Source organism: Podarcis vaucheri (genome assembly GCF_965113315.1).
Source record: "Podarcis vaucheri genome assembly, chromosome: 8".
Classification (NCBI taxonomy): domain Eukaryota; kingdom Metazoa; phylum Chordata; class Lepidosauria; order Squamata; family Lacertidae; genus Podarcis; species Podarcis vaucheri.
The window spans coordinates 60754379-60775874 of NC_138766.1; the positions used below are offsets into that span (position 1 = coordinate 60754379).

Here is a 21496-nt window from a genome sequence, read left to right on the forward strand (position 1 = left end):
TTCCTTCCTGGTCCTGAAACTACATGTACGTCCGACAGAAAGACCTACATTGGCTCCCAGTACGTTTCCGAGCACAATTCAAAGTGTTGGTGCTGACCTTTAAAGCCCTAAACGGCCTCGGTCCAGTATACCTGAAGGAGCGTCTCCCCCCCCCATCATTCTGCCCGGACGCTGAGGTCCAGCGCCGAGGGCCTTCTGGCGGTTCCCTCATTGCGAGAAGCAAAGCTACAGGGAACCAGGCAGAGGGCCTCCTCGGTAGTGGCGCCCGCCCTGTGGAACGCCCTTCCAGCAGATGTCAAAGTAATAAACAACTACCTGACATTCAGAAGACATCTTAAGGCAGCCCTGTTCAGGGAAGTTTTTAACGTATGATATTTTACTGTATTTTTTGTTTCTATGGAAGCCGCCCAGAGTGGCTGGGGAGGCCCAGCCAGATGGGCGGGGTATAAATAATAAATTATTATTATTATTATTATTATTATTATTATTGAGAGACAAGTTTATTCTAACACCCCATTATCTAGCTTACGATGACAAAAATATGGGCTGTACGAAGTGTGTATAAAGGTAAAGGTAAAGGACCCCTGACAGTTAAGTCCAGTTGCAAACGACTCTGGGGTTGTGGTGCTCGTCTCGCTTTACTGGCCGAGGGAGCCGACATTTGTGCACAGACAGTTTTTCCGGGTCACGTGGCCAGCATGACTAAGCCGCTTCTGGCGAAACCAGAGCAGCGCACAGAAACGCCACTGACCTTCCCGCTGGAGTGGTACCTATTTATCTACTTGCACTTTGACGTGCTTTCGAACGGGAGCTCACCCTGTCACAGGGATTTGAACCGCCAACCTTCTGAATGGCAAGCCCTAGGCTTTGTGGTTTAGACCACAGCGCCACCCGCGCTTGGCCCACATGCAGCAAACATATATCACACCACAAAAGTTTGTCAATTTGACCATGTAACTTCTAAAGAGTTTCCAAGACTTCATGGTGAAAGATGTGCATTGTTTTTCAATTGGCACCTGCTAAACATTTAAGATTATGTGTGCTTAGAAAGTAATATTAAACAGTCGATGGACAATGGATTGAATAAAGGAGTTGGGCACTAGTTAGTAACTTCAAATAGCTTTGCAATTTTACAGAAACTGAAAGACCAAACCCTGCAACTAAGGTTCAACTGACTTAATACATCCTCAGCAGGAAGATGATGACTCAAAACTGTTCTTTTCTTTCCCCAGAAACAAAATTCAAAGAATAAATGGTATTATAATTTGAAATGACAATAAAATGAAATAACTTGTCATCTATAGTAGTGACTTAAAAGAGTGGTAAGGCAAAGTGAATATATGAATCATAGAATCATAGAGTTGGAAGAGACCACAAGGGCCATCGAGTCCAACCCCCTGCCAAGCAGGAAACACCATCAGAGCACTCCTGACATATGGTTGTCAAGCCTCTGCTTAAAGACCTCCAAAGTGGGAGACTCCACCACACTCCTTGGCAGCAAATTCCACTGTTGAACAGCTCTTACTGTCAGGAAGTTCTTCCTAATGTTTAGGTGGAATCTTCTTTCTTGTAGTTTGGATCCATTGCTCCGTGTCCGCTTCTCTGGAGCAGCAGAAAACAACCTTTCTCCCTCCTCTATGTGACATCCTTTTATATATTTGAACATGGCTATCATATCACCCCTTAACCTCCTCTTCTCCAGGCTAAACATGCCCAGCTCCCTTAGCCGTTCCTCATAAGGCATCGTTTCCAGGCCTTTGACCATTTTGGTTGCCCTCCTCTGGACACGTTCCAGTTTGTCAGTGTCCTTCTTGAATTGTGGTGCCCAGAACTGGACACAGTACTCCAGGTGAGGTCTGACCAGAGCAGAATACAGTGGCATTATTACTTCCCTTGATCTAGATGCTATACTCCTATGCACCCAACCAATCAAATAATATATTTTTCTGTAAATCCTTTAGCTCCCGGGGTTCTATAAAGTATTCTAACTAACCTGGGTCCAAGTTGATCAGGACATTCCTTGCGTTTTCTTGACTCTGCCCGGGCTGGGTCAGAGGAATTTTCACCAATCCCACTCATCTTGAACACATATCAGCAACTGAAAGAGACAAAGCATAATAAAACAGTTAGAATAAAGAGACAGTATTCCATAAGTCTCATAGTACTTGAGCTTTCGATAGTCTTTGTACCCCACCACTTTTATAATCCGCTTGTTTCAATAAACAACGTACATTTTCCCCCTTAAATTTCCATTAAACTTCCAGTGGTGTTCTATCAGAAAACAATTAATGAACAGTTTTTCTTTCTCTCTGATAAAATTAAATCAATTTCGTAACCAGGATCTCATTATACACTGTTTCTGAACCTTGGAAAATCTTCTAAGCTATTTCTCCTAGGATGTAACAGTTTATAAATAAGTAAATACGGGACCAACTAGTGTGGTCTTTCAGCTGCTTATATATTTACCTGAATCTTGGGACCTGCCTTAACTGAAATCAGCTATTCTAAGGTCTTCTACACAGATTATATGTTTACAAGCTCTTATCCTTGTAGTATTAACCACACAGCAAAGCTTCAAAAAATAAGGGAGGGACACTTCCATTGCTTTAGTGCCCCCAGGGAGTTAAAGAGATACACTCTCTGGTCAAAAGAAAGCCATCTTTCCACCTGACTCTACTAAGCTAGTTTAAAACAAATATTTGCAGTCTACTGATTGGGGTGATGTACATCTGTCTAAGTTTTATGCACTATGGAAATACGTAAATCTAAATTACACCAGAAAGATATGCACACATTGCCATTTTTACAAGGGAATGACTTAAATCTATACAAAATACCAATACTTGCAGGTTTTAGGAAGAACTAAAGCACAATGGTTTGTAGCAAATATAAATCATTCTTAGTCATTTCTTTATAGGCTTCCATGTGTTCTAAATCGTGGGAGGGATGGAGGAGGTGTGTGTGTTTGTGTGTGTGTGTGTGTGTGTGTGTGTGTTAGAGAGAGAGAGAGAGGGGGGGAATGAATGAATCATACAGTCTCAATCACACACACACACACATCCCCAAAGATAGGAAGCTCTCTTAGTAGTCCTAAGCATCATTTAGCAACCTAAATAGAAAAAGGTCTATCCAACGTCATAGCTGAGCTGAGGAAGCAACCAACTGTGTTATATATAACAAAGTGTACAATAAACTGCATCCTAGTTGGCAGGCTTATTTAATATTAAACCAATCCTTCTAAGGAACTCTCCTACGGTTTGATTTCACCCCAAAGGCGCATTTCTCCATTGTTTCTAGAGATAAGATGGATGATGCCAACAACAACAGCCTTCTAAAGCAAGACTACTTATGACCCAACATGAAATTTGTGCACAGTTGTAAATTTAATTGCTTACAGTAGAGTTTTTCTCTAAAACTCTCCTCCTCCTTAAAACTTCCCAGAAGAGGCATTTTGTTTTTCGTTTAGTTCTGCATAACAATTCTACAGTCTACTGTGAAAAATTCACATTGCTGTTATAACTAATTATCACATTATCCTTCATGTAGGAGTGTACACAGTCTGGATTTCCAGTGTATGTTGCACAGGTGGGAAGTTTCATCCTTCAGTGGTGCCTTGGCTCTGAAGACTTTTGGGATAGTCTACCATCTGCTATAAAATGAGGCAGACTTTTCTTCTTCTTCTTCTTTTTTCAAATTCCCAAATGCTGGAGTTATTGTTTCATTTTCCTTTCAGAACATATCTGATCTTTCAAAAACACAACAGTTCTTTTTCCAAATCATATTACCTCCTAGCGAGCATGTCATGAAGAAGGCTTATCAGTCTGACATTTTTAATGAGTTAAATATTCTCAACCAAAAAGCTTGGCATTAAATGACAGATTAAAAATGGGAAAATAAATAAAAAGAACAATCTACAAATCCAATTACATAGAGCTACTGAAAGTTTACAGTGATGCAACATTCAATACATATGATACGTTCACATCATTTAGTAGCTAGCGAACTATTTTTGTCTAAAATAATATTTAAATATAGGGTTGGAGATTACTGAACATTAAACAACTAACTTCATCAAAATACTATTGTATAAAAGCACTTGTTGAACGTTCTGAGAAAATATTTCCTTATGTCTGTTTGAGTAACCAAAATTCAGAATATGCTCCAAACAGTAGCTTTTAACAGTGATAATAGCATGAAAGCAGTTGCCAAATAGGTGTAGTGTATAACTGATCCCATGACCTGATTTTGGACTCACTGACCTGATTAAGACTGCAACTCTGCCATGATCAGATTTTCTCAGTTTATGCTTTTAAGTTAAAGAGTCCTGGGGATGGTGAAAAAGATGATGGCAATGGTTCTAGGGGAAGTAGTATTTAACCCTTTCTCCCATGTCCTTTTCCAGATCGGAATTTTAAGGGAGACGATTATATTCGGGTTTTGTCTTTTTTCTTTTCTCCCCTTGAATTTTAAAGGTGCGGCTTATATCCAGGTGCGTCTTTTATTCGGTACTTTGGACCTGAACTCTAGCTTTCTCCCTTTCAAGCTACTGTCGACCCCACTGCCCTTTGGAATATTTGTTAAAGTTTGTTTTCTTTGTGCACAAACACACATGCTTGCTATTTTCTTTTGCTAATTTTTCAGTTGGTAACCTTGGGAAAGTTTCTCTCTCTCAGCCTAGTCAACATCACATAGTTGTTCTGAGGCTAAAACATGAGCCATTGAGCAACATGGAGGAGAGTAAGATACAACTCGTATCTGAAGAAGTGTGCATGCACACGAAAGCTCATACCAATAACAAACTCCAGCATCTTCAACTTAAATTTGACAATTGGCTGTTAAGGCTCATTGTACAATTTAATAAAACACCTAAAGTTTAGGATTATTTAAACAAAAAAATTTGACATATTGTATTAATTGCAGAAATGAAAACAGCAGGGAGTACCTAACGTAAGGTAAAGGTAAAGGTACTCCTGACCGTTAGGTCTAGTTGCGGACGACTCTGGGGTTGTGGCGCTCATCTTGCTCTACAGGCTGAGGGAGCTGGGGTTTGTCCACAGACAGCTTCCGGGCCATGCGGCCAGCATGACTAAGCCGCTTCTGGCGAACCAGAGCAGCGCACAGAAAAATAGTTTACCTTCCCTCCGGAGCGGTATCTATTTATCTACTTGTATTTTGACATGCCAGATTTTTGGGACTACAACTCCCATCATCCCTAGCTAACAGGACCAGTGGCCAGGGATGATGGGAATTGTAGTACCAAAAAAACATCTGGAGGGCCGAGTTTGGGGATGCCTGGCCTAAGGTTACAATCCTGTGGTGGTTCCCCACACTCATTAGGTTCAGGTGACCTTCACTAGGGCTAGTAACTATAGCAGGCTGTGCCTTATGGATCACCCTACTAGTAGATGTTCAGCAGGAACTATCCCTCCCTTAGTTCAGACATCTTCTGAAAACTCTATGTTTTAGTGAGGCCTCTGCAATTTGAATTTTCTCTTTTTAATCAAGTAAGTATTTGCTGAAGTTTTCTGGATTTCATTCATATATGCTGTATACGGCCTTGATGTATTTTATGTGGAAGTGTGGATAACAAATATATAAATAAATTATTCAAATAAACAAATAAGAGGATGGTCTGATAAAATATAACCACAGTAGCCTTTGCACTTGAAATATTTTAATTTTCTGTTGATCTAGGATTCAATGAGGCATTCAAGTAGTATATCCAATTACCGTATTTTTTGCACCATAACACTCACTTTTTTCCTCCTAGAAAGTAAGGGGAAATGTCTGTGCGTGTTATGGAGGGAATGCCTACAGGTGGCATGCCTACGGAGTTTCCTCCTCTAAAAACTACGTGCATGTTATGGTCGGGTGCGTGTTATAGAGCGAAAAATACACCTTCCAAGCTTTTTATATGCTGTTTACCCCCAAACAGAAGCAGACAGTAGAAATCATTAGCTAAATAATGGTATGAAGATAGGATTTAAGGCTATGTAGACTGGCACCAAAGAAAATAACCCTAATACATTTAACACCTTTCTACTATTTCACACACCTTTTTCTCAAAAACAGAGCTTAGAAAAGCATTTCAGCAGAGCTTTTAACCGATGACTGAAGTTTTCCGATGCACAAGTTAGTTTATTTATTTATTTATTGAAAAAGTAATGCCTCTTTTCCCCCTGAATGTTAAAATGGGAACCATAACACAAACGTTTTCTGAGTAAATTCTCGGGATATAATTACAATTATTGAGAACACTCTGGTTTCTACCAGATGTTGGGTAAAAGAACAGAGCAAGAAAACTGTTTCCATTTTCTCTTGTTATCAGTATCAAAACAATAGTTTCTGTTTTCATTGTGACAAGCAAACCCTTATTCACATCCTCTACACTGCAGAACAGTATAACAGAAGAGGCCTGAACCTAAGTATGTAATAGAAGCAATGATAATCTTGCAGATAATCTTCCATTTTTAAGTGCATAAAATGCAAGGAAATAAATAATCACACACATACACACATGAAAAAGCAGAATGGATCAATGATACAAATATAGCATTCTACTACTTCCTCATCTTTAGTACCCCTGCTAGAAGTTTGTACAGGCAACTCTCCATTTACACATGTTCTATTTGAGTGTGACCACACATACAGTGCCAGGAACCCAGAAGTGGATCCCAGAAATGGAGAGCACCCTGGAGAGCCTTCCTGGCTCATGTGGAGACCCTCCCCATAGCCCATAGAGGATGCCCTTTTTGGGTTCTGTGAAGGGTCTCCTCTCGAGCTGGAAGCACAAGCAGGGCTTTGCAGAGGCCTCCTGTCTAACAGCTGACATGGGGGTAGTGTAGCAGCCACTTTCCTGCATATCAGCTGTGTGAGCCGGAGGGACAACGTGGCTTGCTCAGCTGATGTGCGGGAAAGCTGGCCTATGAAAGGGAAATATGCTGATTGTACTATCTGTGTACCTTTTGCTATCTCTATGACTGAACTGGTTAAAGAGAGGTAATTGGAAATTCATTGGCTAAAGGAAAGGCCTTGAAAAAATGAGTTTATACATTGTAAATTAAATAACACAAAAATGTTCAAAAAGCATCCTCATGGACAGGAGAAAATACTCCTGTACCTAAAAGTTAATTGACCACAACAGTTTCAACTATGCAATTCCTGCTCTGAGCATACTTTTATAATAAAACCTTTATGATAAGTATTCCCTAGCAATAAATAGTTCATCCATATGCACAGCAACAACCAGACTGGGCTGAAAGCACAACCTGTGACTTTAAAGTTACAAATATAATATATACTGGTGCTAACTAGTAGTCTCATACCTTCTTCTCCTCCCTTCCCTTCTAAAAAAGGTAAGTCCAGTTGCGAACGACTTTGGGGTTGCGGCGCTCTTCTCGCTTTACTGGCCGAGGGAGCCAACGTTTGTCCGCAGACAGTTTTTCTGGGTCATATGGCCAGCATGACTAAGCCGCTTCTGGCAAAACCAGAGCAGTACATGGAAATGCTGTTTACCTTCCCGCCAGAGTGGTACCTATTTATCTACTTGCACTTTGATGTACTTTCGAACTGCTAGGTTGGCAGGAGCTGGAACTGAGCAATGGGAGCTCACCCCGTCGTGGGGATTCGAACCGCCGACCTTCTGATCGGCAAGCCCTAGGCTCAGTGGTTTAGACCACAGCGCCACCCACGTCCCTTCTAGAAAGTAAATAAAACAAAGCACATAATGTCATCACATTGATGAGTGCCTCACTTCTGCAAGCCACATCCAATTAAGGTGGGAAGGTGGGATTCTCAACACAATGATATCACATCAGAGTTTCTCTTTCGCTCTCTCTAGACATTACCAGCAGAGAGAATATTAGGAGACACATCATTGAATGCCAGGTTCTGCCCACAACTGCACAATTTTATACAAATCAGTGCGGCAAGATTTAATATCTGTTGAGTTACAAAAATAGATAAAGCCAAAACAAGCCACTGTTATGGCCAAGTGAATAAAGTAAAATAAAACAAAACAATCCAACTGCTACATTACTAAAACTTTACATAAAATAAGAGACTTGGCTTTGCTAAGTGTGTCTTTCTTTGCACAACTGTATTATACAAATCTCACCATACCGAATTCCTTTCTACTATCTATGGCAACAGTAAATGAATGCCAGTTAAGTTGAATTCTCCAATTTGAGATGTAATCCTGCCAATATAAGCATAATATCCGAAAGCAAAGTTACTAGAATTTCCCTTCATATCCCAGGATGATTATTTAATGTTTCATAAAGAACAGTCTATGAATTTCCTGAAAACTTTACTGTTTTTGCAACATCTGTAACTACTCAAAGCCTCCACTCTACACAATCATCACTATTCATTGAATGAAATAAAGGTTCATTGGTAACAGATATATAAGTACACAAAGCCTTCTGTACCCTGCATTGAAAGTAAAAAAGTTTAATACGAAAGTCAGAGCATGAATTTAGTAAATGATTAGGTACCTCTGAAGAGACACAGCTATAGACAGACAGACACTCTATCACAGTTGATAAATTAAGGCTGTGCATTTACTAAAGGTTGCTAAACAAATGCAAGCATAAAAATAATAAAGAGGTTGGGTAAGTAAATAATACAATTTAGGTATATTTTGACAACTGTATCTAGGCCCAAAAGAGCCAACACTGGCTTTGGGCTACATCGTTCCACCAAAGAAATGTTTGCTATACAGTGGTACCTCAGGTTATGAACAGCCTAGTTAACGAAGATTTTGGATTATGACCACTTCAAACCCGGAAATGAGTGTTTCGGGTTGCGGTTGTGGTTTTTTTGTGTACGAACCGATGTTCAGGGGTACCGCCACATTTTCCCATCCTCCAAGGCTTCTCTCTCCTTCCTCCATGAGCCTGGGAGGCCCCTGGGTTGTTGGTTCTTTGGCAGTGGCGGTGGGGGGAAAGCAGTGGGCAGTGGGTCAGGCATGGAAGGCGGAGAAGGAGGGCCGAGAGCGGCGGCGGCAGAGCTGCCACTGCACAAAGGCACTTTGTTCTGCTTCAATAGGCAGCGCGATACCTCCCTTTCCATTGGAGCCGCCCCAATCCCATTCCTACTTGCGTGCAAGCAGGAGGGGGCAGGGATCCCTCAACTGGGAAGGGAGGCTTCGCACTGCATGAGAGATCCTTGCCCCCTCCTGCTTGCACGCAAGTAGGAGTTGGGATCGGGGCTGCTCCGATAAGCAGCACGAAGCCTCTCTTCACAGCTGAGAGATCCTTATTCTTATGTCAGCACCCATGAGAGTTACTTAACCCATAGGGTTAAGCATGGGAATGCAGAAATTTGCATACATTTGGATAATATTGTCTTCTCTCCCAGTGTTCCTTCCTTCTTTTTCACTCTGCCTTGGCCCAGCCCCACTCTCACAAAAACAAAGCAGCAACCAAAAACGAAATCCCATGACAGAGGCAGAAGTAAGGTATGGCATTTACTGAGCATGCTAGAGCAATTTATTTTCATCAGATGAAAATGAAATGCCAATGTTTCAATTTGAGAAATGATCCAATTGGTTCTTCATTTATATAGAAAGGCACTATTTAATTCAATGTATCTGGTAGGGGCATTGATTCTGTTTAGTGCAGGGGTCAGCAAACTTTTTCAGCAGGGGGCCGGTCCACTGTCCCTCAGACCTTGTGGGGGGCTGGACTATATTTTTTTTTGGGGGGGGGACGATGACGAATTCCTATGCCCCACAAATAACGCAGAGATGCATTTTAAATGAAAGGACACATTCTACTCATGTAAAAACGTGCTGATTGCTAGACCATCTGCGGACTGGATTAGAAGGCGACTGGGCCGGATCCGGCCCCTGGGCCTTAGTTTGCCTACCCATGGTTTAGTGATTAACTGTATGGTAAACAGGTTTATGTAAAATTAACCTAGTTGTTACTTACAATAAACTTTTTTTACAATAAAGATTCAAATTTTTTTTTAAATACAATTTGCCAGGAAACAAATCATCCCCCACAAGAATACAAAAGTTACCCAAATCTGATTTACACTGAATTAGACCCTAGCCTGGTTTTTGTTATCTATCATACACCAGTCACCTCCTATCTGAACTACAACAATATGTTGTACATAGGACAGTCTTTAAATATAGCGTGGAAGTTTCAGTTAGTTCAGAACACAGCTGCAAGATTGCTAAATGGGACAGGAAGGTATATCTCACTAAACCTGTACAAGCTTCATAGGCTCCTAGTCTTTTTCCGATTCACATTGCTGTTGTTGTTTTTTTTTTTTTTACTTTTAAATCCATTCACAGCTTGAATCTATTGCAGATAGGTAGCCGTGTTGGTCTGCCATAGTCAAAATAAAAAAATTCCTTCCAGTAGCACCTTAAAGACCAACTAAGTTAGTTCTTGGTATGAGTTTTCGTGTGCATGCACACTTCTTCAGAAGTGTGTATCTGAAGAAGTGTGCATGCACACGAAAGCTCATACCAAGAACTAACTTAGTTGGTCTTTAAGGTGCTACTGGAAGGATTTTTTTTAGCTTGAATCTATGTTGAAGGATCGATTGCCACCCTATGTACTTATCCAGACCTTGAAGATCTTCTCAAGCCCTTCCTTGGATGCTCCACCAATTGAGGTGCAAGCCCTTCACAGAGGTTGCATCCCCGCTACAGACTGCCCTTCCCAGAGCAGACTCTCTGGTACCCACACTGATGTCATTTCTGTCATTTATCCCATTCTGTCATTTATCCCACCTGTTAAATAGCTCTGCTGGTAAAGCATGAGACTCTTCATTTCAGAGTCGTGTGTTTGAACCCCACATTGGACAAAGGATTCCTGCATTGCAGGGGATGGACTAGACAACTCACATGGTCTCTTCCAACTCTACAAATCTACGATTTCACAATGTCAAGTAAATATATTTTTAACTTATCAGGCAAGATGGGCCCAACTTTTTTAAATTACATATTTTTTTTATTATACTTAAGTATCTCAGTTCTAAATACCCTCATTTTCCTTTCCCTTCTTCATTAGTCTTGCCCCTCCTCTGTCCAAAAGATGGCCATAGCATGACCATTCCCCAGGAAAAGTTGTGAGTGATCAGCGATCGAATGCTGTAAAAGACAGCAAAATGTTAAAGATTCGTTTCAATTCACTATACCTCTCCCACACTGATTTTTATATAAACAACCTTAAAGCAATGTATTAGAAAAGGGAATGTGCCTTCCGCTGTCTGACTGAAAGCCAATAATGCTCATGAATTTTTTAGCTAACACACAGATGCCACTGGGAAGACAATGTAATAAACACATTAGGCAGCAAATGGGCAGCAGGAGCTCTTTACCACATATTGTAACCATCAGATACATGACTAAGATTCATGATCATGATTACTGGTACTTAAAAGCACATGCCTTAGCATCTCTGTCTCTAAAATAAAAGGCTTCCTTTCAAATACTGAGAACTTCAGCTCTGGCAAATCCAAATATCGTTTTTCTACTTTAAGCTATAACTACAACCAGGAAAAAAATTAGCTAGTCTGACATCAACACAAAATGGCTTCTAGTATCTGTATTCCCATACACTAAGGTTCTTAATATAGCTGTTCACTGAGCTGCTTACATATTAGACTACGTCAGCCACCTCTAATAAGCCCCTCTAATAAGCCCCAAAATAGCAGGAGAAGGTTTTAACACCACAACAGAAAAGAAAGTTGCATTCTTTGAGTAATGTACAGGAATTTTGATTCAGTCTTCACTCATTCTGCAACTGATGCAAGGCATTTTGCTTGATCAAAAATCACAGCAAAAAGCCTGAATGCTTTTAAAAAGAAAAGTGAGGTCTGAGGAAGGGACCAACACAATCGATGTTAAGTCACGTAACTTCTTTTTTAAAAATCTACTGCTATTGCTGACAGCCATTTCAGATACTCGTTTTACAAAATGACAATAAACAACAGCTGAATTATCGCAAGTCTTCCACTGAGAAGCCAGGAGCACTACAGAGATTATTGTGAGAACAAAATCCTTTTTCTTAACCACATTATAAACATGTACACTGTATTAATACGTCAAGACTACTGAAAGAAAGAAAGAAAGAAAGAAAGAAAGAAAGAAAGAAAAAGAAAGAAAGAAAGAATGAATTCCATAGGGTTAGGAAGAAAAGGGGATATAAGTACTGTTAACTGATGTGTTATTTCATCTAGGTTTTGCTGAGCATGAAAATGAGATAAAATGTAATATGCTACAAAATATGCAATACGCTACAAACTATAAGTAGAATTAAGTTCTCTATGGCCATCAACTTCAAGTAGCATTTGACTGAAGTAATACCTGAAGTGTTTTCAGGACAGTTGTTGCTTTAAATATACAACTCAGCCTACCCCAATTGCTATACAAAATATAGACCCATCACAGAGAAATTTGAATTATGAAGAGGAAATCCTTAAATGCTGAACATACAAAAATGCTGCATGCAAAAGTATAATATCATCTGGCTAAAAAGTTCTCTTCAGAAATCCAATAAAAATAATAAATTAATCAGTTGTAATTCATGAGCTATGGCGTTTGCTAAACATCTTTTCAATGTGATATTTTGTATTTCTTTTGCAAACAAACAGGAGACATTCATTCTAGTCTGCAAACTGCCAGGATGTGGAGAGCAGGAAAACAGCACACCCCTACACTTTGCGGAGTCAAGTTAGGACGCAATCTGTACACATTAAAAACTGGAGTCTTATTACAATTTTGGCCAAATGTTACCCAAGGTAGTAGCAAGGTAGAAACATATTCTGCAGCTTCCGAAACAAATCCAAAATGTCACTGCGATGTACTTTGTGTGGGGCTACCCTTAGGTCTGAACCATTAACTTCAGTTGCAGCAGTTCAGCTGCTGATGGGAATAACCTTATGACAGTATGTAACACCTGTACTGTCTGTATAGGTTCAAAATTTTGATACTCATGTTCAAAGATTTGTATTCAAAGCAATGTTGAGTAGCTTCCTTTGTGAGCAGAACAACCTGTTTATGCAACAGGGCTCCCCCCACCCAAACTGTTTTGGGGGTTCTTAACAACCTCCCATCAGCTACTTAACTGGCACAGAATGAAATCACAGCATGATTTACAAAATGGAACTTAAGCTACAAATCTGTTACGCTTAAACCTTTCTTGGTGCAGATACCTATTTGTAACAGAGCAAGTCCAAATATCAACCATAAAGTACACAAAACCTTTTGCAACAAAACCACAACCAATGAATTTCAGCTGAGATGGAGGCTAACAAATTATATGATTTTCATTTTATTTTATGTCTCTTCATGAATTGGATTAAAATTGAACAGAGATGAAGCTCAACACAATGTACATTTGTATTTGTTTTACATAACACAGACAAAAATACCATATTTTTGTGACATTACCATTCTGTATGTGCTGGTAGAGAACCTTATGTCATACAGTCATACCTCGTGTTGCGTTAGGATCATGTTGCATCTTTTCGGCTTGCGAACACGGTGTATACTTCCGGGTTTTGCTGAATGCGCAGAAGCGTTCTGCGTGCTTTGCACATGCACAGAAGCACTCTATTGTGCTCCGTGTTTGTGCAGAAGCACCACTCTAGTTGCGGGCTTTTTGGGGTGCGAACGGCACACCGGAATAAATCATGTCCGCCACTAGAGGTACCACTGTATTTTCGAATAAAATGTGGACTACACTGTATCATCTTAAAACTAAAATCGGAAACATACCATAGTTCTTAATAGAGAGATAAGATACAAATTTATCAGAGCCTGAACTTCTAAAAATTGGGGCAAAGCTGTACTTTCACTGCAAGCATTGTTATTCAGATTTTACATGAAGCCTAGCATGCTTTAGGAAATTTACTGGTACATAGAAAACAAAAATCATTGAGCACTGTCATGCAGGCTTACAAAGCAATCTAATAAGACACCCCTAACCACATAATCATGTGCCACATTTTTAGAGTAAAAAAGCAAAGAAGGTTCATCAAACACAGCCTGCAGAGGCAAAAATGAAAGTGCAGCCACATGTCATATGGTATAATGAAAGGGGGAAATGTAAATTAAGAAGTCTATAGGATCACCATTCTGTCACTCCTGGGAAAATGTATTTCTAACCACTAATGGAAAATCAGCTAGATCCAAGTACATGAGTTCTTTGACACTGAACTGATAAGACTCCTGTCTCATAGAAAAACTTCTTGGCAATTGTAAGGAGCAAAAGAAAGATAAACCCTCCACCATCCATGGAAGCTAATAAAATGTCTATGGACTTCAAATTGCATATCATTGTTTAGAATCAAGACGTGATAAGCATTAAATCTGTCAAGCCCCTTGGGGGAGGGGAAAATAGCACTAGCTCTTTTTAATCTCCTAATAAAGGGGTTTGTAAATAAGTTACCATGACTCTTAAGCATGCTGTCAAACTTCTTAAAGATATAGAACCTATAAAATATTGCTAAATTTCGCTCTAGGACTATGAACTGTCTTTTCAAAATTACTATTTGCTATATTACATTTCCACAATCCCTGAAAAATGCATGATGTGAAAATAGGAATTAGGGAAATTCTGTTATCAGTATACCCGCAGAACTGACAAAAAATTCTAAAATTATGGAACTCTTCTCCATGACATCCAGTTAGGAGGGCCAGTGAAGCTGACCCTTCAGAGAGAGTACAATCCTATCCAAACAGGCTATGTTTCAACTCCTGAATCAATATGTCCACTGACCACTAGCCTGAACTGAGTCTATCCTGTTTGAATTAAGTCAAGCTGGTTATCCCACATCCAATCTATGAGTGTTATGAACATATGACTGACACCCAACTCTGGATGATCTCTCTCAACGGTGTCATATACATAAATGTGTTAAATTACATCACTCACTAGATGCAAACTGAAAAGTGTCCAGTGCAAATTCCCGAACTAAAATGTTCAGGAAGATTTTCCAATTTACATTGTTTTAATTACCTCCAAGTATCATCCTCTAGATCACCCAACTATATAGGACAGAATCCACTGCAAAATACTGCCCTCTCCCATGGGCACTATTGGCCTATATCCCAAAAAGTGTAGTGGCAGAATAGGATTCTGAAGTAGCAAGCACTAGGTTCCACCATTGCAGATTCAAGATTTCTCATGATAAGCAATTTAAAACAAACAAACAAACAAAACAAAAGCCATGTCTGTTTCTTGCCACCCCCATCTACACCACTTTCCCCTTCATTTCTGGGGGGGGGGGGGGACTTAACCTAACATTGCCAGAAGAGCCCTAAAAGAATATGCACATTTATTACGCAGAGGCTACTGATAATAGTACATATATCAGAAGCCTCTGCAACTCCATGGGGAACATTGCTCCAAATCTGGCTAACCAGGTGAACCACCTGGCTTGGCTCACTTAAGATCCTAGCACAATGCTATTGCCTTTGTTGCAATTGTAGTTGTTTCCCAGCTCTTAATGACATATCTTACCCCTTTATCTTTAAGGTAAATGCCCAAGCACTGACCCACACAGCAACAATATTGGCATATACTCTTCCTCAACCATGATAAGGGTTTTTATCTTTAGCCCACTGAATGACTAGGGTTGCAGTTCTAGCCTGCTGCCTATTTATTGTTTCCCACTCTTGATAGGCTTTAAAGCTATCTGAGTCTAATCTCAAATAAAAGTGGAAGAATGCATAAACCACTGTATAAAATACTTTTAGAAATGCCTCTTTCTTTGGTAGAATATAGCTGAAATCTTGGGATACAATAGTAATCTGATACAAAACAGCACTTATAAGAATAAACAACCTAATCATAAGCCTGTTTGACTCAGTAGGACCCCCCAAGTAATGGAACCTTTCAATAAGTGTACTCAGAACCAGAGCCTTTGACTCACATACCATCTAAGAACAGAATAATACCAGGCCTCAAAATATATGGGCAAAGAAGGAGGGCAGTCACAGAACTTGGAGTGTGTGGGGGTCTATTTCTAAAGGCCAGAGGTTTCGTTCATTCTTAACCATAAGTAATATATTTATTATCAGGGACAGCAACTGAAGACATTACAGGGGACGCTCGGGTTGAAAACGTGATGGGGGGGGCACGTTCGCAACCCGCAGCGTTCGCAACCCGCAGCGCCGCGTCTGCACAGGTCGCGATTTGGCGCTTCTGCGCATGTGCAAAGCGCGATTTAGTGCTTTTGCACATGCATGAGCGCCGAAAACCGGAAGTAACCCGTTCCAGTACTTCCAGGTTTTGGCGCGTCCATAACCCGAAAACGCACAACCTGAAGCATCTGTAACCTGAGGTATGACTGTAACTTGTATCCCTCTAAGTCTGTGGTTTTCTTAAGATCTCTAAGGATAAGGCCCATGAACAACCAGACCAGCGTGCTGAGAATCAGTTTTAAAATTGATGCTACTTTGCAGTCCACAACCCAATCACCTATATAACATACAGACCCCACAGCTATTGAAAGTATGTTGAGAAGTATCATGATCATTGCCTGGCTTGCAAGTTTGACATACGGAGAAGCAATCATATGATGGCTTGATTTCTTAAAAGTGAACTCTAAATGATTATTTGATAGAGTGAAATTTATCCTACACTTGCATGTACCATTTATCTACACTAACAATACTTAATTGTACCTTACCTTTATTACATAAATGTAACATGTTATAATATATATTCTAATAGGCATGCAAGGAAGAAAGCTCAAGATTCTTGCACAGGAGAAATGCAAACAATGTTAACATATATAAAGCTAGGAATGCATGGTAAATCACATTATCCTTCAGAATCCCATGACTAAATCTCAAGGAGCACTTCACAATGCAGTGAAACCAGTAGGTAGAGAATTACACCAGACATTTTAGCAAAGGTGCTGAATAGAGTACAACCTTTCAAGTAAGTCCAGGGCAGTTATTACCTCACAACATTTTTAGTAGTCAGCCTGGAAGGTGATGATGGAGGGAAGAACCATGTTTGATCAACCTTCTCTGCCTGATCACCTAGATGCAACCCTGAATGACCCTCAGTGCATGTCATACCTATGACCTCTGACTCCCCTTCTTCAGGGAATGAGTCCAAGGGCTTGGAATGGAGAGGAAATTTCCCTCAGGGACAGATCCAGATGTACATAACTAACCTGAAGCACTTGTGCAAGAGGAGCCTGTTGTTCCAGTACCTTTCTGGCTGGAGGATGTCCTGTCATCTGCCTCTGACTCACGACGATTCCAGCTCAGAAGCCTTAGTGGAACCATAGTCTCCCCTACTACATCAGATTGCTAGAGCAGTTGCCCCTTTTAAAGCAAGAGTCTCCTCTCAATGAAAGTAGAAGTAGCAACCAATATTGAATCTTAAAAAGGGACTGCAGCTCTATCTAAGCATGACTGTCACGAGAGCAACATCTGAGCTCTGCTCTAATGGGACTTTTCAATCTGATCTCTTCATGGAAACCTTGCCTTGCCTATGTACTGTTAAAGACATTGCACCAAGCAGTGCACACCTGCTATTACACAAGACCTCCCATATATTCACCCAGCTTTGTGCTGCCTTCTGGAGTGGTCAAGCAGCCAATACTCAAACCCACTATAAAATGTGGGAGGCATGCATGGGCCTCCCATTTTGTGTAATGGCCACTATGTGTAGACACTGGGTGAGTGGTGCAGCAAAGAGGGCAGAGTCCCAGATCTATCATTTACCATGTACACAGAAAAGCCTCTGACTAGTCCTAACACTATTTTGTTCATTGTTTCTTTGCAAAAATATTCTGCAATATGAAATGAGAAATGTCAGAACACAATACAACTTAAATAAATATAACTAGATAAACTTAAGTTTTCAAGCAAAACATCTAAGGAAATTGATGTGGCCATTTTAAGGGGAAAATGAATAACTTCAAGGTTCATAAATTAATATGTTTCTTAATTGTGAACTCTTCAGAGACATGCTTTTTTAAAGTAAGAAATAGTGTATATACTTCAGCTCTGCCCTAAACCCTGGGAATACTGTAATATGTAAAGCTAATAAAATATCTTACTTTTAGTCCCAAAGGGAAAAACCTTTAATATTAGATGAGTTAATTACCATGTGGAAACCAACCAACATTTCCCAAAAACATTGGCTGGATCTAGACACATCAAAGTAGCATTGCAAACTTTGTATGAGAAACCAAGTCAGCAAAAACGGAACTCCACAGCACCAACTGGTGTCACAGTGTTAGAATGCATAAACAATGCATACAAAGTGCTTTTTCTTTGCCAATGTAGCTGAGTCCATTAACAAGGTATGCTGAATATAAACTACATGTCCTGTCACAAGAACAAGAAAACAGCCCACTCAACAAGCATAATACAATTTTCATTGTTCTGAGTCATTGTATTTGTTGTGTGGCCCAGATCTATGGGCCTATGCAAATAAATCATTCAGGTTCAAGACACACCAACCAGCATCCAACAATTATTTCCTGCCAATTCAAAATATAATAACTTCCAATGTCCACTATATTAATGTTTCAATCATTATTTCTCAACTTTCTCAGATTTACAAGAGAATACACACACTCACTCAAACCCACACCCCACACCAAAGTCTTAACATAATAAAAGCATTTCCTGCCTCCATAGAAATAAATTATTTAAGGAGATACTAAGCATCAGAGCCACTATCTTAATCTTAATCTATATGCAGGATAACCTACAATGTGCCTATTTGCACTACAGTAACAGTTATGTCCCCACCCTTAACTTAAAAGCGCGGGGGCGGAGATTGCATAAATTAGGTTTAGTTGTATTTGAAAGTATTGATCACATTCATGAGTACAATGCTATAGAAACGATTGTTGTTGTATACATTTTCCCCTTAAACAATAGTAACAGTGTTCAGCAGCAGAAAATGCCAACTTGACAACGCCCACCTTCAAACACTTACAAGGAAGAAAAGGGGCAAAGAATACCATTTTCACAGTTACAGATATATTGGATTAAATAACAGAGGAAGCCTATTGATATGTATCAAGCTGAGAATTCTAAGTGTTTCTTCCCTCAAGGTTAAGAGAAAGGTAACAATAGCCAACATAGTTAAATGCATCAAAATGTGCAACATCAGACAAATACACAAGATGAAGTTTAAGTGCATGTCCTTGTACAAAGAGAACTAGACAGACTTAAGCTCTAAGTATTAGAAAATGAAGTTATCAGGTGTAATTGTGTTTACCACTATAGTATTTGACCTATTTAAGCACTAGGCTAGCAAGCACAAAAACCAAGAGAGTGCACCTTCCTTTTCCCTTAGATTTGTAATTAGTAGGCTTTTTAATTTTCTTTTTTTAAGAGCCTCACTAGATACTGCATTGTAATTACAGCATTGCAAGAACAATGCATACCCCCCTGAGATCTTCCTCCTCCTGAAAATAGAGCATATATATACTGCTTAGATTATTTTGCTGTGCTTCACAAAATTCTTAGTGTTCGACATTTTCTACTACACACTATGTATGCGCATGTATATATATATATATATATCTTTCAATATAACTGTTACAAGGCAACTGCAAGGTTATCAGTAGTCACTTTCAAAAAGGAGGGGAATAAGAATATGCTTGAAATCCTCACTCTATCTGCTAAGGAATGCTGTTGCTCAATTGTCATGCTCTGCATCTTTCACATTACACAGAAAACATGAACATACCAAATATGAAGTCATTGCACTTCTGAAACACACCTTGCAATCTTCCACAGACTCTGCAGTTCAATGTAAAATCTCACCAGTTCTTCTTTTATCTTCAGCCTGTAATATAAGTAAAACCCACACCCTGCATACTGGCTGTTTTACAAAAGCAAGCAGCAATGAGCAGAGATAACATATTAGAATATCTGTTCTGCGTTAACTTAAACCAACATTGCCTTGATGTAAACCAAAACACATGCTGAGTGAGGATGTGCGCACATAGCAGCTTATCTCCTCTCTCATCTGCTTCTAATGACAGCTGATAAACTAGCCACAACTAATCCTTTTCTAGCTGGTGATCAAATAGACAATCCAGTATGGTGGAGCACTCGAAAATTCCTCCGGCTTCTGTTCTACTGCTGCTCTAAAAAGCAGTTTCCTTTTCATTGAGATAATAGCCTTTTCTGCAGTCACATGACTCAGAACCTACATTAGCACAGCGTTATGATAATAGACCTCACCCCCCCACACACACTTTCTACTGCTATTAAGGAGGGCATCTCTTCTAAAACCCACTTAAAACATTTTGCAGAGTGAAGTGCCAACATTGTATATCTCCTTGGGAAAAAACACACACAATGAAAGCATTCTGATGCTATGTCTTCTCAATAATGCATACACCATAACTATAAACACTTAATACAGACTGAAAACAAATATTACGCATGATGTTTATTAGGCATAAGTAATTATTTAGTTTATGAACTCTAGATTTCTAGCCTTGATTTAAGTTTAACCATATTTATTTTTTCCTCTGTAACACTTAACACATAAACCCTTTGTAAATTTGCTCCTATATGCACACTGTAAAAACAATAAATATGTTTTCGGTTCTGCACTAGCCGTGATATTTCTTCAGTTCCCCTCCCCTTATGGCGGTGAAAGTTTTGCAAACCTAACTAACTTTCCAGTTGAAATCCAGATCACTGAGGCAGTTTGCTTCAAATTCAAGAGTACAGTGGTACCTCAGGTTAAGAACTTAATTCGTTCTGGAGGTCCGTTCTTAACCTGAAACTGTTCTTAACCTGAGGTACCATTTTAGCTAATGGAGCCTGCTGCTGCGCTGCCAGAGCACCGCCAGATTTCTGTTCTAATCCTGAAGCAAATTTATTAACCCGAGGTACTATTTCTGGGTTAGTCTGTAACCTGAAGCGTCTGTAACCCGAGGTACCACTGTATGTATTTTCTTACAAAAGTGACGATTTGGAAGGTTCATCTACTCAATTTTTAATTATTGCATTTATATTCCACCTTTTCCAGTGATTTCTCAAGTTACATGGTTCTCTGCCTCCTTGTTTAATCCCCAGAACTCCCTGAGGTAGGTTAGGCTGATGCCGTTGAGTGGGCCGAGGTCACCCTTGAACTTAAAAGATTTGAACCCTGGTCTCCTAGGTCCTAGTCAGACTCTCTAACTACTCAATAAACAACTCCCCCAAAATACAGATGATTTTTGAAGTCTTGTAGTATCAGAAAGTCATGTGTATTGAAAGCGTGCAAATTTCATCTTTTAGGAGTTTTTTTTGTTGTCACACTGCTACAAAGAAACAGTGTGAAGGAATCTTGGTTTGAGAATAAGATGGGCCAGAATACAGAAGAATATAGCCAATATCTGTATGTAATATTTTGAAACCTTTTAAAACACGAAATTCTATTTATGTGCACAGACTAGAAGTGTGAAAACTTTGCAGTAAAGATACATTTCAGCAAAACAGTGTTATCAGGGAAAAATATAGTTTATATAATTTTACTAAATATAAATA

The 21496-nt window shown here is 39.6% G+C and overlaps 1 protein-coding gene across 11 annotated transcripts in view; it reads right to left on the reverse strand.

Moving 5' to 3' along the window:
* Positions 1 to 21496, reverse strand: part of NCOA2 (nuclear receptor coactivator 2) — a 128079-nt gene that overhangs the window by 51402 nt on the left and 55181 nt on the right. For all 11 annotated transcript variants that reach the window (XM_082233741.1, XM_082233739.1, XM_082233732.1 and 8 more), the window contains one exon: positions 1994 to 2098. In XM_082233741.1, the coding sequence (XP_082089867.1) occupies positions 1994 to 2079 (86 nt within the window). In that variant the 5' untranslated portion in view covers positions 2080 to 2098. The remainder of the gene's footprint in view (positions 1 to 1993; positions 2099 to 21496) is intronic.